Genomic DNA, 16,596 nt, shown 5'->3' with positions numbered 1-16,596 from the left:
AATGATGGAAATGACACATAATAAAAACTATGATGTCAAAAAACAACCAAAGTGACGCATACTAGCCTATGATGTCAAAAAACGACCAAAGTGACTAAACTATGATGTCAAAAATCAATAAAACTGACTTATACTAAAAACTACTAAAAACATACTAAATACTACAACCAAAATTAGACATTGTATAACAGAGTGAGGATGAGCAAGCACAAGAACTAGAGTCAGAAAAAGAATCTAAGTTTATATTGATGCTCATATCTGTGAATTTCTAATCTTCATCACCTTCAAAGCCCTTCATAATCTGGTCCTCTCACACCTCTCTGACCTGCTCCATCTTTCAAGCCTTTTTCTTTTTGTTTGCTTTTCTTTTTTCTTTAAAAAAAATATATCCACTGGGTTAAAGAATACCTTCTATAATTTTCTGCCTTTTTCTACTTCTTTATTGAGGTGGTGAAAATGATGATCATTGTGGTGGTGACGTTTGCCCTCTGCTGGTTGCCATATCATGTCTACTTCATCGCAACCGGTCTCAATAAGCGTCTGATCAAGTGGAAGTACATCCAGCAGATTTACCTGTCAGTGCTTTGGCTGGCCATGAGCTCCACCATGTATAATCCCATCATCTACTGCTGCCTCAACAGCAGGTTGGTATAAAAAAAAATACACTCAAAGGTACGTCTAACCATGTTACAAGCACATTGAGGCAATGCTTGTTTTTACTGCAGATTCAGAGCTGGCTTCAAGCAGGTCTTCCGCTGCTGTCCCTTCATCCGGATGTCCAGCTACGACGAGCTGGAACTCCAAAGCACCAGACTTCGGCCGTGTCACCAGAGCAGCATGTGTACCCTCTCTCGAGTCGACACCAGCATCCTGAGCAAAAGCAAGAGTATTTGTTCCAGAGGAAACAGGTCAAAGGGAAACTCTGAGCAGAATAATAAAGACAGCTAGACTTCATGGGACTCTCTCTCTCTTGTTTCCTGCTCAGAATATTATGTTTACAGTGTTTTATGTATGTAAGTGTTTGGTATTTTGACAACTTGTGTTATTTTTTTTCTTGCATATCTTTCCAGACAATTAAGACTAGATTACAAGTAGATTAAGGCTGGAAAATAGTTACTAAGATTTTGTTGCACTTATAGTGAGAAAATCTCAAAGTGAAGTTTTCAGCAGAACCGTTGGTTTGTCCTCCAAATCTTAAATATGGAGAAGTAGTTGCTCCACCTCATCCATTGTCCAGACGCCTTTGCTGTGAGACACACTTCCTCTGAAAACAGGAAAGTTGCACTGTTAGTGCTTTGGCTTTGCACTGATGACACACATGGGAGTTGACAATAGACTGTCTGAGATAATAACTTGCTAAAAGAAAGACATTAATGCTGGTGTTGACAGCAAACAGGACTATATTATAATAGGTTTGTGGAACCAGTGTAAAATAAAACTCACAAGAAGATTAGTGGTTTTGAGGATAAAGACAGAAATAATAGACAGATAGTCTTAACCACAACCCAAAGCGTCTTTGGCATCTGTTTAAAAATCTATTTTTGATTTCAAAATAAACACTTAAAAGGTTTTCTTTAAATTTTCCCAAATTTAAATGTAGCACTCCACATAAATACTTAAACACTGAAGTTGAAGGGAAACTTACAAAAACCTAAGTATTAATGACTCTAAAGCTGGAAGGTGGATGAAGCTGATGGAGGAAGTGAGCAAAACAGACAAATTATGAATTTTATAGACAGGGTATCCTGTTCAGGTAGACTCCATTTACATGTTTTTTTTTTGTTTAGTTTTTTTTTTATCTTTGGAGAGGAACCGTTCTTATTTCCCCTTAGAAAAAAAACTCATTGGCTTAATGAGAATTATTTTGAAATCTGCCTGGAGTATGAATAATTTTAAGCTTAACTGTACACCCAGGAGTACATTTTTCACCTGCGACAACATACCAGTTGTTACTTTCACTTATTTTCAGATAAATACATATATTTTTTGTACCTGCGGTCCATTCTTTATTGCTTGATGTCCAGACTAATAGTTTTTATTCTTCTCTGAAATGTGTTGTGGAAAAAGAAAAATTGTATTTGCTGCAAAACGCTTCAAAATTCCTATTTCCATGTCAGTGAAAGGGAAATGTTAGCGCACTGGCGTTACATTAAGATGTATAATATTTTGTATAAATGTGCTTTTCTGTGGTGCGTTTAAGGAAAAGAGTTGCTATATGTCGAGTAAAGCCTGTTAATGGTTTGTAGAATGATTTTATTTCTGTTTAAGGTATATTTCTTTATGTGTTAGGCATCAGTGGTTGTTAATCCCTAAGAAAGAGTTTTGTTAATACAATTTAAACTGTTCCAGTGGTCTGTTAGGTCTCAGTTTCTCTGCACCATATCACACAGCTAAAATATTCTTGAGGTGGTTTCATAGAGATTCACTGAGTTCACTGTTCGCTAAAAGTCTCCAGAAAAGTATTATATGAGGTGAAAACGTTTTAGATTTACTGGTCTTTGGAAAATGAAACAAATAAAGGAACATTTTAGTCTGTGGAATACTTATCGTAGTTTCCAACCAAATGAGAACAGATTTAGCTCACTGAGTATTTTATTATATTTGAACAATTTTACACATCATACACTCTTTACTTGACAGAGATGCAAACGAACAGACAGATCAAGACATTAAAATCATATAAGATGTGAAATTTTACAACGTAGGAAGGGGTCAGGTCATCAGATTGTGATCAATGTTGTAAAACATTCATGTTGGGGATGTTTATAGATTTATGATTACTTGACAGCCTGAAGTCTTACAACAGTCACTTCATGACATGCAGTAGGAGGAAAGAGCATATTCCACTCAGCCAGCATATTTCTGGCTGAGTGATTATTTGTTCTAAAGATACGTCAAAAACAAAGTTACAAACAGAAACACAGAAAGAAATGACAGGGTGGAGATCTCAGCTGCAGACCTGTGGAGAACAGCAGAGTGAGATGAGAGATTAATTATTTTGATTTTTTTTTTCTATGTTTTCATAGTGACTTGTTCTCATAGGTTGACAGACTCAACTGTTTCCTTACTTTTTGAGGGATTTGAGATAGATTTGCACCTACACTCAACACTGGATTTTTTTTTTACTAAGATTAAAAAGACACATTAAGTTTTTGATTTTTGAAAATAATGGGTTCACTCTACAACTGTGGGATACCTTGTGTTGCTCTATCACATTAAATCCCAGTTAAACACACTGAAGCTGATGTATGAAATTTCAAAATATGAAAAAGTTAAAGGAAAAGCATTTTAAGGTACTGTTTGTTATGCAGCAGTCTAGCTATGCTTATTTTACAACCACATTATAATAGGTATCAACATGATTATTGCATGTAAATAGTGGATTGATTCTGAATGAAGTTAAGAACAGATTAATAAATAGTGGAATCCCAAAACAAAACAAAGTTCATGTAAAAGTAAATGCAGTTGATTGTGATTTTTTTTTATACAAAACAAATACAATTTCTTTCATTTGGGATAATTATGATTTCTTGTTACTTAAGTATAGATGAGAGTTTGTATTTATTTTTAAATAAAGGAATCTATACATGTTAACTTCATGCCAAATGTTTTCTGATGAAAAGAGTTCATCGAGGAATCAGAGGTTTTCATATAGTTTTAATGTGAATATTTGTGAAAAATGGGCTTCAGTTAAATGTTGAACTTTGATGAAAACCCAATGTGTTTTACCTTGAGAACATGACACAGTTGTGGTTGCTTTGCAGATCAGAATGGCTCAAAACGACTTCTGTGTATTCTTCACCATCTGCAGTCTTTTTGTCTATTCTCTCCACAGTGAAGACTTCAGCTGGAGATAGGAGTATTTTACCAAGATTTCTCAAACAAAGTTGGTCCTCCAGGTTGACGTAGAGGCAAGTTTTTATTTTAAGAATGGTTATGTCGTACAAATCTATAGACTTTAAATCTGAGTCGACTWYTGTGAAACTYGCAAACCTYACTTTGGAGTTTATTTTTGGTACTTTTTCTCCATCTTCCAGAGTGACATATACCTCTCCGCACTCCTTTGGCTTCAGCAACATCATGGAATCCATCAGCAGGAAATGAAGAGCCTTGAAATGGAAGTCCTTTTCATACGTGGTAACATTCACCATCATTGTCTCCACTGCATTGTTCAGCTCCTTTAAAAACGCTTCATCTCCATAGTGATAGATAGAGAGGGCAGAAGTGTGGTCTTCAGTAACACCAGGGATCTGTGAGGTACAGTTTATCTTTGTTCTCCAATCTTCCCATTTTCTCCAGGCTTTCAGCAGTTTCTCGTTTTTGTCAAGCTCTTCTTTGAATAGATCAGGAGTAAACTTCTCCAAGGCTTCTTTACGACATCCATCATACCGGTCGTCAATAACAGGTGAGGTAGGATCCAACAGTTTGACATCACTTAGGGAAACCTTTAAAATCAATGATCACAGGATGAAAGACTTTTACTGATATGACTGCTTGTAATGTTTCCTGAAAGAGACAAAAATACTTACTTGGCTGTAGAAAAATGAGAATATGAGTGTGTCCAAAAGCAATTTTCCCCTGACAAACATGTTGGAGTCCTATTCTTCAAACTGCTGTAACAGAAGGAAAAGTCTCTTTACTCAGTCCAGACTATACGCAAGGCCAGATTCAGATTTTCTAAAACAAATCAGTTTGTAGCACATCTGATCTCCTTTTTCTAGAATGCAGTGCTCCCTTTTCTCTTTAATCAAAATGAAGCAGCACTGCAAGGGTAAACCAGAAGAGGGGAAGCTGCCAGGGTGTGGCTTTTACTCTCAAAGCTTTTTTTTAAATGATTTACAAGCCGCTAGTTAAGGAAGTGACACCACTACTAAGCAAATATGCACTTTCAAAAATGCATGTTGTTTGCCCACTTTGGAGTGATTAAACTTGTGCAATCGAAACATAAAGATGAAATGGCACCAGGATTATCCTCTCTACAAGTAGCAGCAACTTCATGAGCAAAACAAAGAGCATTTATGTAATTGGGTTGATATTCAGTGAATACTCAAAACACCTTCACAATTCATTTTAGACTATGTGACATTTATATCAGAGTCTGAAGCAATAATTAAAACAGTTTTATCTCAGTGAATCTTTTAATCATTTTTGAGCAATTTCACACATTCAACGTGGTCTACTTGAACAGAGCAGGAAGCAGAACAAGAATACAAGAAGATTTCCATTACATCAGAGGCTTTGTGTTAGCTGTCAGTGTAAACAGTGACCAAAAATACTCCTGGTTCTGATGTTTACATCTTCATTTTCCTTCAGAAGTCAAAATAACAGCCTTGTGAAAAGTTTAATTTTAAATTGACACAAGAGAAAAAAATACATTCCTTCAGTGAACCCAAGAAAAAGAGTTCAGTGACCGTAAGTTCATGCCTGGAATGGTAAATTCCTCTTTTCTGTAACAAGTTGCTCCTTCTTTTACTTCCACATCTCATTTGCAGTCAGATTCCACTGGAGTAAGCACAGTGTGTACTTCTAGTAACCTCAGCCAAAAATAACTATTTTGTTTTGTCAAAAGAATAACCCCCTGCTGTATGAGAAAGGTCACTCATCAGTCTTTTTTTCTTTATCTTTCATCTAGGAAGCCTTGGTGAAGTTAAATATTTCCTGATTTCCCACTAAAGGCATACACGGCATAAAAAAGGCAGAGTAATATATATATATGTATATATCTTTGCTAAAGAAAAACATATAAAGTTTCCATGTGAATGTGATTACTCATGGGAATTTTACATTAAATTTAACTATGAGAAACAGGGGAGAGTTGGATGATTTACGACAGCGGGGAAGTTGTGTCATCCCTTGTTTCTAGGGAACCATATAAGTAATTGGTCATTTGACCTCTCATTTTGGAAGACTCAGCTGTTTTGTTCATTCTGAAAAGAAGATAATCTTCATTCAACAGATGAAGACACATTTTAGTAAAAAAAAATAAAATAAAATAAAATTATGGGTTAGGATTAAGGTTTCTTAATTTTGTGTGTGAACAGTTGAGGACAAATTTGAAAACATTTAAAAACATTGTTTTCTTGCTTTGGTAGGCTACTATATGAGTTTATGTAGCTACCACGATGTTAGCTCAAAACTACTGGATGATGCAGTTTTGCTTGAAAGTGGCTTCAAGTAAAAACTGGTACAAACTCACCTCACTCTACTCTATGTGATACATGCAAAAATGCATGTTGTGCTCATGACAAATGCAATTTTGGTGAATTTTGAAGATATAATATGTAAAACATATGTGAAACACATGTGAAACCGCTGCAATTACATGTGATGCACATGGCATCTAAAATCTATAGCTATTCAGGTAAAATGTGTAATCTGAACACAGTCGCAACAGTCGTACATTCAAACAACCGTCTTCAGATTGGTGTGCGTCTTGGATTTATGTGTCTTGCTGAAAGATGCTTCAATAAATTGTGAGCAAAGCTGGAGTCAAACACACAACCTATCAACATGCAAATGTGGGCACACATTTCACATGTGACAAAAAGCACAGTTGAAAGAGTTTTTATCAAAACGTATAACTTGAAAAACATGCACTTCACTTGCTGGAACATAACCAGGTATTTTATATATTGAAATTATATTGCGTAGAAACATGTGGAAGCTTGTTGACAGAAATTCCATATGTGACAGTAAAAATATGTTAAAAATTAATAAAGCCATATGTGTAGCATTTGCATATGGGAACATTTTCACATGTGAAACAGGTGGGGAATAACATGCAACAATTTCTTACAGGCATTTTCCACTTTTAAATTTTTTCCCATATTTGAAATACGTATATTGTGGTCACATTTTCCATTTTGCAACAATTATCTTCACCAATGTTTTTTCAGCTGTCATCAAATGTGGACCACGCTACGACATAGTTTTGGTTAATGATCACAAGAAGAGAAGGGTGGTGACATTCCTCCATCCATTATCAAATGATGAAAACACTACTTCAAATGTTTTTATTCTGTAATGAACAGTGTTTGTCTACTATTATAAATATGTCCAAGAAGGATTGTTGTGCTAGATAAATTTCTATCAAGTGACTATGGTTACTAAACAGACCTTCTTTAATTAGCAGAACTTTATTTTTCTCTTCAAGGGATTTCTGGTTTGCCTTTTTTTTAAAGACACATGTAATATAAAGGCAATGCAACAAGCAGAGGAAAGAACAAATGCGTGGAGATGTCAGCTGCTGACCTGTAGAGATAACAAAAAAGGTGGGGTTAGAGATTCTTGCCATTTCAAGTCATTTTAAATTCACAAGAAACCTTGTTTTCTTTTAAGCTTAAAGAAATTAGGTTTTACAGTGTAGCAGCACTTTCTGTTGTCTCACTTGTTTTGAAGCTTGGCCAATAGAGATTTCTGAAGAATAAGCAACATTTGATTCTAATCCACAAACTAGGCGTGATTGGATCGCAAGTGCACTGGTGGATCAGTGCACTGACAATAATGTATTGCTTTCAATATTCATTATATGCATATGGCTGAAAAACATGGGTGCCTGAGATAAATATTCTTCTATAAAACACATTTACGCTTTCCGATGAAAAGAGTTCATCGAGGAATCAGTTTCATATAGTTTTAATGTGAATATTTGTGAAAAATGGGCTTCAGTTAAATGTTGAACTTTGATGAAAACCCAATGTGTTTTACCTTGAAAACATGACACAGTTGTGGTTGCTTTGCAGATCAGAATGGCTCAAAACGACCTCTGTGTATTCTTCACCATCTGCAGTCTTTTTGTCTATTCTCTCCACAGTGAAGACTTCAGCTGGAGATAGGAGTATTTTACCAAGATTTCTCAAACAAAGTTGGTCCTCCAGGTTGACGTAGAGGCAAGTTTTTATTTTAAGAATGGTTATGTCGTACAAATCTATAGACTTTAAATCTGAGTCGACTWYTGTGAAACTYGCAAACCTYACTTTGGAGTTTATTTTTGGTACTTTTTCACCATCTTCCAGAGTGACATATACCTCTCTGCACTCCTTTGGCTTCAGCAACATCATGGAATCCATCAGCAGGAAATGAAGAGCCTTGAAATGGAAGTCCTTTTCATACGTGGTAACATTCACCATCATTGTCTCCACTGCATTGTTCAGCTCCTTTAAAAACGCTTCATCTCCATAGTGATAGATAGAGAGGGCAGAAGTGTGGTCTTCAGTAACACCAGGGATCTGTGAGGTACAGTTTMTCYTTGTTCTCCAATCTTCCCATTTTCTCCAGGCTTTCWGCAGTTTCTCRTTTTTGYCAMGCTCTTCTTTGAATAGATCAGGAGTAAACTTCTCCAAGGCTTCTTTACGACATCCATCATACCGGTCGTCAATAACAGGTGAGGTAGGATCCAACAGTTTGACATCACTTAGGGAAACCTTTAAAATCAATGATCACAGGATGAAAGACTTTTACTGATATGACTGCTTGTAATGTTTCCTGAAAGAGACAAAAATACTTACTTGGCTGTAGAAAAATGAGAATATGAGTGTGTCCAAAAGCAATTTTCCCCTGAAAAACATGTTAGAGTCCTATTCTTCAAACTGCTGTAACAGAAGGAAAAGTCTCTTTACTCAGTCCAGACTATTCACACGATCAGGGTTAGGGCTCAACTACGATCTTCTGATGAGCTACAGATACTCTGAAATCTGATCTTCTCTTTGCAACCTGCAGATAACTGTACAAAGAGACAGACCTGAAGAAAGTACAGGAAAAATTCAAGGCTATCTCATAAGGCTCTGTCCACGAACGTTACACTGCAGTGGAGGGATTGATTTCTGCAGAGCTCTGAGAATACTTATCTACTGATGCAACTCCCCTCTCTTTCCTGTGGAAGGAAACCCGACTACCATGGGGAAAAGTCCTGTGCAGTTATTGGTCAACTCTTAGGGAAGAATTTGAGCAAAAATACCAAAGTGGTCTCATCAACTACCCTCCTTTCTTTTCTTTAAAATTCCTTTTACGGCACAAAGTTGTACAACATGTTCAACTACAGCACTGTACAGCAGTTTAACGCAAGCAGGAGGGAACTAGCACACCCTCCTGCCAGATCTGTGCCAAGTTTTTTGACACAAATGAGCATAAACATGTCCAGATGTTTTGACAACAATAACAGCCATACCACTTTTTGTCTCTATTCTCAGTGAGCTTTGAAGCATTCGCCATACTTCCTTATCATGCTGTGCATTGCCATATTCCCAATTGTTTTTATAATTTTTCTGCAGATATATATGGACAAATCTGGGTAATTTTTTGCCAGGATTCCCTGACAATGAAAATCAACACACATTAGCCCAAATTATTTGATTGGCATATATTTTCTTTGTCTTGGCTCAGAGAGGATAAACGTCACGACTAAAATTTAAACTTATGTTTTTCGCTTTTCAATTCTTCAGTATGAAACTACATCTCTGCAATACAAGATGGATTTAATTTAATGCTATTTACATATAATTTTCAGAGGTGTCAGGATATGCTGAAAACATCAATTCGGAGTTTTTATTAGTTGTTTTTCGTCGTCCCATAAATATATTTCTGGGTCAAACGTGATAACACGTTTGACAAAAATGTCCCGGAAATGCAAAAAAAAAAAACAAAAACAAAAAAAAAACTTTTTAAATTAATATTTTCGAAATTGCTGATATCAAGATCAACGTTAGAAATCCGTTATTTTAGATGAGTTAGTTTTATTTTGAAAAGCTCTACCGGAAACGTGTCAGTGGACGATACCATAACTAGTATGTGAGAGGAGGTGTACACTATGGTTTCTCTGAACTGACGAATAACATACAACTTTATACAGTTTGATTATTTTAAAACTGTTACTAGTATTATAAGAGATGATAGTGTTGAGCTTTTGATTGAAACGTGAGTTGTATATTTGCAGATAAATCATGCGACCAGAGAAAGCCCGTTTCCGGTTTGTGAAGCGCCAAAACAGAAACATCTGTTTACACCGAGTTATAAACAGAAGCTGGAAGGAGACTCAGGACAAACAGGTGGACATATTTTCCTAAATGTAGCGTTAATGTAACAAACCGATCTACTAGGAGAAGAGTCTGTAAACTGTAAACTATTGAAGCTAACAAGTTAATTTATTAGTAGTTCCTGAGAGGAAAGTTTTTCTTCTTGAGGCTTCAGTTTTATTTATTTTTTTCTTTTACTTTTCCAACCCCAAAGCTAATTCAACCAAAATGTAGGTTTAGTTCTGCTTGAAATTTACCTTAAATAGGAAAAAAAATGAAGTGTATGAGCCATCTTTTTGTTTATGCTACATTCTGCTAAATGTAACATTGAATAATAGGATGTAATATTGTCCAATATTACATCATACTTGATGTATTTTATTGCAAGGTAATGCGGCCCAGTGAAGTAGAAGGAAAACGTTACATGTTAATCCAATGTTTATTATAAAACATCCACTTTGCTGCAATCGCAGCTGCAAGTGTTTTGGTGAGTTTCCATCTTTATTGCACATAAAGACTGATATCTGTGCCCATTCTTCTTGGCAAAACAGTTAAAGCTCAGTGATATTGAATGGAACTTCAATCTTTGATTCTCAAATAGATGTAGGTCTTAACGTTATCTGGGTTTTTCTCACGCATGAATACACTTTGAGTACCATAATTGTTGCTCTGTCTGTATGTTTATGGTCATTGTCCTGCTGGAAGGTGAACAGGGAGGGATCTGCAACCTTTACAACCCTAAAAGCCAATTTTTCCTTTTTTTTTGTTGCCATTTCTAACAGGCCTTCTGATAGAATTCATTTTCATAAAAAAATGTATTTTCATGGCCACAGTGTACTTCATTGTAATGAATGAATGAATGAATGCTTAATTTAAAAGTCATTTGACATAGTGCACTATGATGCTTCAATATGAGTTCCTTGAGTTCCTCTTGAGACCTTCACTGATCGGTTGGATTTATGAAATTACTCACACATGGACTGTACTAATCGGGTCCTTTTGAATGTAACAGGTTTCACTGGGTTTTATTGTAGGGAGTGAAAGTAAAAAGATGTAAATATAAATGAATGCAGCACTCTGTAGATTTTTATTTGTAAAAGAAAAAAAAACATTTACCATTTACTTCTTTTTCACAAATATGCACGCCGTAGTGTTGGTCTATAAGGGTTATGAATACTTTTCTTGGTAAATCTTGCAAAAAAGGCTAAATGATAAAAAATAATCTAATTTGATAAACTTCTTTTAATTTTACTGATGCCTTGTCATTAGTTATTAAAGTAGAGGACAGAAAGTTTTTAAAAGTCTCATTTTAAAAAGTAAAAACAGTGAATTTTCTCACTGAAGGAAAATCTGTTTTACACATTCAAAATATTACATGTTAACTCACCAAAGCCATACATTGTCACTTAGCTTTTCCTTCCGAGGCCATTTGAACTCTGTTTTCTTCTTATTTTGAGATTAAGCTGTTAAAACAGAAAATTGTCCAAAAAAACTCCCTTTTCTTTGCAGACTCATTGAATTGCATCCAAGTGGCTACCAGGACCTAAGGATGAGCAGGTGGGGCGAGCGGCTGAAGAAGGTGGAGCGGCTGGCTCAGTCGTTTCAGCAGAACCCCCTGACGGCGCCGTACAAACCTCGGCTGTGGCCTTACCAGCCCTCCTCTGTCTGGAAACTCTTCCCTCGACAGAACCTGGCCATCAGCTTCGCTCACAGCTGCAAAGAGGTGCCTCTTAAACGAACAACATGTAGTTTACTCTGTGCGTGGAGCGAAAGCAGCTAACGCCTGTCATTTGTTCGATTTACAGGCTGTTCATGTTTTTGCACTTGAAAAAGAAAAAGCTTCATTGGGCCAAAGGATTTACCTGGTCACAAGTTACAGCGAACTGTGGCATTACTACAGGTGCTACTGACTTCCTGTTGTTTTTGACTTTTTTTTAACCTGACTAAAATCTTAAATGACCGTTTATACCTCCACATTTTCTAGGGTGTACCCGCAGTCCTTGATGCATTGTTATGAGGTGATACCAGAGGGGGCGGTGTGTAAGCTGTACTTTGACTTGGAGTTTCACAAACCCTCAAACAAAGGATCTGATGGGAAGTCTATGGTTTCCCTGCTCATCCAGGTTGGCAACATTTGAATGCTCATGATAATAATCAGACATCTCAGACTCGTTAACATTCATAGCATGCAGTTTGCTTAAGGTCCTACTTTCTATGGTGTTTTGTTTATATTGAACATGTTTCCTTTAATCAAAGTTAATTGTTGGATTATTTTATTTAATTGCTGATAAGAGTATAAGCATCAAAAACCAACAATAAATGAAGTGAGAATTTTTTATAAAGAAGCTTAATGTGAAGCTTAATAATAGTGCCATGCTGTTTCATTCTAACCCACTGGCCACATTATTAGGATGGCCTTACTAGTACTGGGTTAGATACTCATTTTTCCTTCAGCTCTGCTTTCATTCTTCATGGCATAGCCTCAATGTGGTGTCATAAACATTCCTCAGGGATTTTGGTCTGTATTGACGTATAAACATACTGGCATCACTGAAATCCATGCTACAATTTTCTCATTTCTCCACATCTCAAAGGAGCTTGATCAGATTTGAAGCTAGGGATTGTACAGGCATTTTGGAATACAAGAAGCTAGATTAGTTTGGTTTAGCTTTGAAAGGCATAACACTGCTGGAAGTAAGCATCAAAAGTTGGAGACTTTGTGTTCGTAAAGGGACCGCAACAATACTCCAGTTAGTTTGTGGCACTTGAACTGGGTGCAACTGGTACCAAAAAGCTAAAGTGTGCCAAGAAACCAACCGCACCATTACATCACCACCAGCAGCTCGAACCGTTGATACAAGGAGGAATGGATCCATTATTTTATTTTATTTATGCCACAAGAGGACTCCACCATCGAAATGTTGCAGCTGGAATCAAATTTCATTGGAAGAAGCAATGTTTTTCAGTTCAATACTGATGAGCAATTATGGAATCTACCCTCAGTTTTCTGCAAATACAGGAAACTGAGGGTAGGTTCGGGAAAAAACAACAACAGGGTTTTCCTGTAATTACAGGACACTGCGATTACAGTTTTCTGTAAATACAGAAATCTGACAAGTGTGGCTCTCAGTATGATCTTCTGCTTCAGCCCATCGGTTGAAAGTTTGACCTGTATGTTCAGAGCAGCTATTCCACATACAGTATTGTTATTTGGAACGAGTGGCGCTACTCTTGCCTTTCTGTCATGTGGAACCAGTCTCCCTGTTCTCCTCTGACATCAACATGGCATTCTCGTACATGCAACTTAAGATTTCTGAATATTTTTTTATAAAACCCAACCAATAATTGAGTGTGATGGTCTTGTGTTATCAGACGTTTCAGAAATATTCACACCAAATAAAAACGCACTAAAAATCTTTTTTTCCTCATCGATTTGAACCTCAGCAAGTCGTCTTCCCCGGCACTCAGTTGCTGCCTCGTGATTGGCTGTTTGTGGGAACAAGCCGATGAACGGGTGTATCTAATAAAGTGCCCCCTGAGTACGTTGCCTTAACATTTGCCTGTGTTGGTGTGTGTTGGCAGTATGTCTGCGACATGTTGGTGGAAGTTTATGGGATTGAATGCTCTGTGAAAAATGTGCTGAACCTGGACTCCAGCACGGAGGAAAAGTTCAGTCGACATCTTATCTTCATGCTACAAGACGCAGTTTTTAAAGACAACATCCACGTTGGTATGTCCAGCCTCAGATGGAGACTTTAGGATGGGGGTTTTCCTTTGATTATTGCTCTGATATTCCTTATTATTATCTTCTAGGAAGATTCATCCATGCTATTCTTCAGCCCGTAATGAGCAAGCTGAAAAGCGACAGCCGTCTTCATAAAGGGGACATTTCACTGACAGACAACAGACAGTCGGTTTTCTTTTTAACTCTTGTCAAAATAAATGCTTGTCATAACCTTGTGTAATTCTTCTTCTCATTGCAGCACCAATATTGATTCTGAACTAACTCAGAGTCCAGATACGAAGAGGCAGAAACAGGAAGTGAGAGATCTCAGCTTCCTGCTGGTGAAAAACAAGGACGGTCGTGACGGTCTTTTTGTTGATCTGGGTGAGGCGAACCACAGTGTTTTATTTAAAAGACTAAATTTAATAAAACAAATGTATTTAAATTTATATTATTTTTAATTTTAAAAAATCAGGTTTTAGGATTAAGTGGAGAAGAACAAAGCAGATGAAGATAAAACGTAGCTTTCCAAGAAACGGCAAAAATAGATTAGAACTTTTTTTTGTTTGTTTTAATAACATCAAAGCTTTTTGTGGCCCTCAGATCTTTGTGGGTAGGAATAGGGCAAAAAAAAAAAAATCATCACCTCAAGTTTTAGTTTTTAAATTAGATAAGAAACCTTTCCCAGAAGACCAACGAGCTCTGGAGGGCTTGCAAGGCGAAAACAGATGATGATCATTAAAAGCTTTAAAGTCAATCAAATGAACTTTAAAAGAATCTTGCTAGCATCGTTCAATTCTTTGCATTTCTTCTTATGAATAAACGTTACAGTGATAAGACTAAGGAAAGTTTATGTCAGTGGACTCTTTGTAAATAGCTTTATATCTTAAATGTCTGGATTTTACTAGTGTGAATTTACACAAACAGGTGTGTACACCAAGAACAGGAACTTTCGGCTGTACAAGTCCTCAAAGGTGGGGAGGAACGCAGCATTCGCTGTGGCTGAAGACAACCAGTTCACCGCCGAACCTGCTAAAGAAAAGTCTGCTGAGGAAAATGTCTTCCTGGCCTCTTTAGTTTGTAATGTCAGGTACATTTGAGCTTTTGAAATGTTTTAAACTTAAATATTTCAGTTTTTAAGTGGTTGACGTTTAGACCGACACTTTGTTTTATTTATTTATTTATTTTTTTATTAGTTTCACGGGCCAGAGGATTCTGACATGGGACGCCCCAGAAACAAAAGAAGTTAAAAGTCCAACAGCACAAAGTCAGCAGGGACTCGATTCAAATCAAGGTATTGCCAAACTTAATTTAACAATATTTCTTTTCTCCATGTCACATAAATCATTATGCACTGCTGTGTGTCGAACGTCTGCCAAACAGTGAAGTTGAAAAGTCTGTGATAGTTTTCCTCTTCAAAATGGTAAATATTCCTTGTTTTTCGTGTCGTAGAAGTTTTCTAGCTTACATGAATACATTGTGCAAAAGGTGCAAAGTGTTATTTTTTTATTTATTACTACTTTGAATGCTTTTACTCAAAACTGCTTTTTTATTTCTGACAGACACATTTTCTGGCTGCCTGTCCTCTCCTTACAAAGAAGTGGACAACTTTGTGTTTACTTTGGTCAGAAAGGATGGGGTTCAGGGAAGTAAGTCTGATCACAAGAAGCACTTTTGAAAAACCTGTTTACTTTTCCCATAATAATAATAATTTTAAAAAATTAATAAATAAATCTTCCTACACATCTTTTGAAAAATGAAATTCTGCTAATTCCATTTGATCAGAAATTCAATTTAATCCCTTAAATTGAACTAGTTTTTTATTACAGAAGGGAACCGTGTTTTACCATTGATTTATAATTTCTGGAATAATACCTTGCACCACTATGTTATAATTCAAGGATTTTGTTGGTTTTTCAACATTAAGTTGTTACCGTGTTGTCAGGGGCCCAGATCTCTGAATCTGTTTCTAAACTCACCAGGCATTCGACGATGGAACTACTTTTCTGCAGACCAACTTCTTGTCTATGACATTGCCAAATACCGCTGGTGTGAAAACGTCAGCAGGTTCCATAAGAGCAACAACATCATGTAAGTGTGACACCTTGCTTCCAGCTCCGAGTGCTGTCTGTCTGTGGGCTGCTGCTGTTCTCATCTTTCCACCTCCTCCTCTGCAGGATTGTTGTGGACCTTAAAGAGGAGGTCTGGTACCAGAAGTGTCATGATCCAGACTGCAGGAACTTCAGGTCCTCAAGTATGCTTCAGACTTAGTTTTTTGGGATGGAAAATTTCAAAATAAAATTATCTATGAAGGAAGAAGTTGTAAAGTGGTGATGGAAGCATTTTCTGTTGCAGGTTTCCCACTTCCACAAGAGATCTGTGTCAGGTACATCCTGACACTGGTGAGTTCATATCAACCTGTGTTACAGCAAATGAGTTAAAAAAAAGACTTTTTGTATTTGTATCAGAGTTAGCATGTCTGCTTTCTCTCTGACAGGACGAGGAGGATCAGGCGTACCTAATGGACGACACTGGCAACATCGAACCCAGCCAGGCCCCGAGCAGCTCCATGCATCTGACAGAGGCGACTCCTGAAGTGTGGGGAGACGAGCAGGACGAGCGGGAATTTTTAAAGAGCCTGAATGATTTTGAACAAAGAAGTACTGAGATCTCAGATGAGCTGCTTCTCACATGTGTGGCAGACTTTGACTCCTAGCGGGCGACTAAGATCGGCGTTTTCAGTCGCCACAGGAGAACGTACTCCGAAACAAATCATAGTTTAAAACAACTTTTTTACTCAGTATAAATAAATGGTGGTAGAATACTATAAAAAGATACACATTTTTGTAAAAAAAAATACTG

The 16,596-nt window shown here is 36.8% G+C and overlaps 4 protein-coding genes across 5 annotated transcripts in view; 2 read left to right on the top strand and 2 right to left on the bottom strand.

Annotated features, from left to right (window-relative positions):
- Positions 1-2,345, top strand: part of tacr3l (tachykinin receptor 3-like) — a 14,888-nt gene extending 12,543 nt beyond the window's left edge. Inside the window, exons 4-5 of the mRNA XM_008411714.2 lie at positions 448-644; positions 726-2,345. Coding sequence (XP_008409936.1) covers positions 448-644; positions 726-948 — 420 coding nt within the window. The 3' untranslated portion in view covers positions 949-2,345. The remainder of the gene's footprint in view (positions 1-447; positions 645-725) is intronic.
- Positions 1,779-4,779, bottom strand: LOC103466242 (ecto-ADP-ribosyltransferase 5-like). Its single transcript, XM_008411701.2, has 3 exons — positions 4,530-4,779; positions 3,730-4,445; positions 1,779-2,959 (listed from the first exon to the last, which is right to left on the bottom strand). Exons 1-3 carry the CDS (start codon positions 4,587-4,589, stop codon positions 2,884-2,886), a joined length of 852 nt encoding a protein of 283 aa, XP_008409923.1. The 5' UTR covers positions 4,590-4,779; the 3' UTR covers positions 1,779-2,883.
- Positions 4,780-5,119: 340 nt separating this feature from the next.
- Positions 5,120-8,920, bottom strand: LOC103466208 (T-cell ecto-ADP-ribosyltransferase 1-like). The gene is made up of 3 exons (XM_008411650.2): positions 8,508-8,920; positions 7,708-8,423; positions 5,120-7,251 (listed from the first exon to the last, which is right to left on the bottom strand). Exons 1-3 carry the CDS (start codon positions 8,565-8,567, stop codon positions 7,176-7,178), a joined length of 852 nt encoding a protein of 283 aa, XP_008409872.1. The 5' UTR covers positions 8,568-8,920; the 3' UTR covers positions 5,120-7,175.
- On the top strand, positions 8,143-16,591 carry primpol (primase and polymerase (DNA-directed)). Of its 2 annotated transcripts, XM_008411663.1 has the most exons (16): positions 8,143-8,235; positions 8,322-8,383; positions 9,932-10,043; positions 11,520-11,733; positions 11,816-11,910; positions 11,995-12,133; positions 13,593-13,740; positions 13,824-13,920; positions 13,994-14,118; positions 14,662-14,824; positions 14,931-15,028; positions 15,297-15,383; positions 15,717-15,825; positions 15,912-15,988; positions 16,090-16,136; positions 16,232-16,591. In XM_008411663.1, the coding sequence occupies exons 4-16, from the start codon at positions 11,560-11,562 to the stop codon at positions 16,448-16,450; spliced, it is 1,578 nt and encodes a 525-aa protein (XP_008409885.1). In that variant the 5' UTR covers positions 8,143-8,235; positions 8,322-8,383; positions 9,932-10,043; positions 11,520-11,559; the 3' UTR covers positions 16,451-16,591. The 2 variants fall into 2 exon arrangements, with proteins under 2 accessions (XP_008409885.1, XP_008409909.1); XM_008411687.1 differs by lacking the exon at positions 15,297-15,383.
- Positions 16,592-16,596: the final 5 nt, after the last annotated feature.

This window comes from Poecilia reticulata, linkage group LG1 (assembly GCF_000633615.1).
Source record: "Poecilia reticulata strain Guanapo linkage group LG1, Guppy_female_1.0+MT, whole genome shotgun sequence".
In the NCBI taxonomy this organism is placed as follows: domain Eukaryota; kingdom Metazoa; phylum Chordata; class Actinopteri; order Cyprinodontiformes; family Poeciliidae; genus Poecilia; species Poecilia reticulata.
This window is presented reverse-complemented; position numbering and strand designations above follow the sequence as displayed.

Bases quoted from the DNA above. Each gene is read 5' to 3' on its own strand.
- primpol (XM_008411663.1), top strand. From the start codon at position 11,560: ATGAGCAGGTGGGGCGAGCGGCTGAAGAAGGTGGAGCGGCTGGCTCAG. The intron at 11,734-11,815 runs GTGCCTCTTAAA...TTCGATTTACAG, and splicing joins TCGCTCACAGCTGCAAAGAG to GCTGTTCATGTTTTTGCACT. The intron at 15,989-16,089 runs GTATGCTTCAGA...TTTCTGTTGCAG, and splicing joins CAGGAACTTCAGGTCCTCAA to GTTTCCCACTTCCACAAGAG.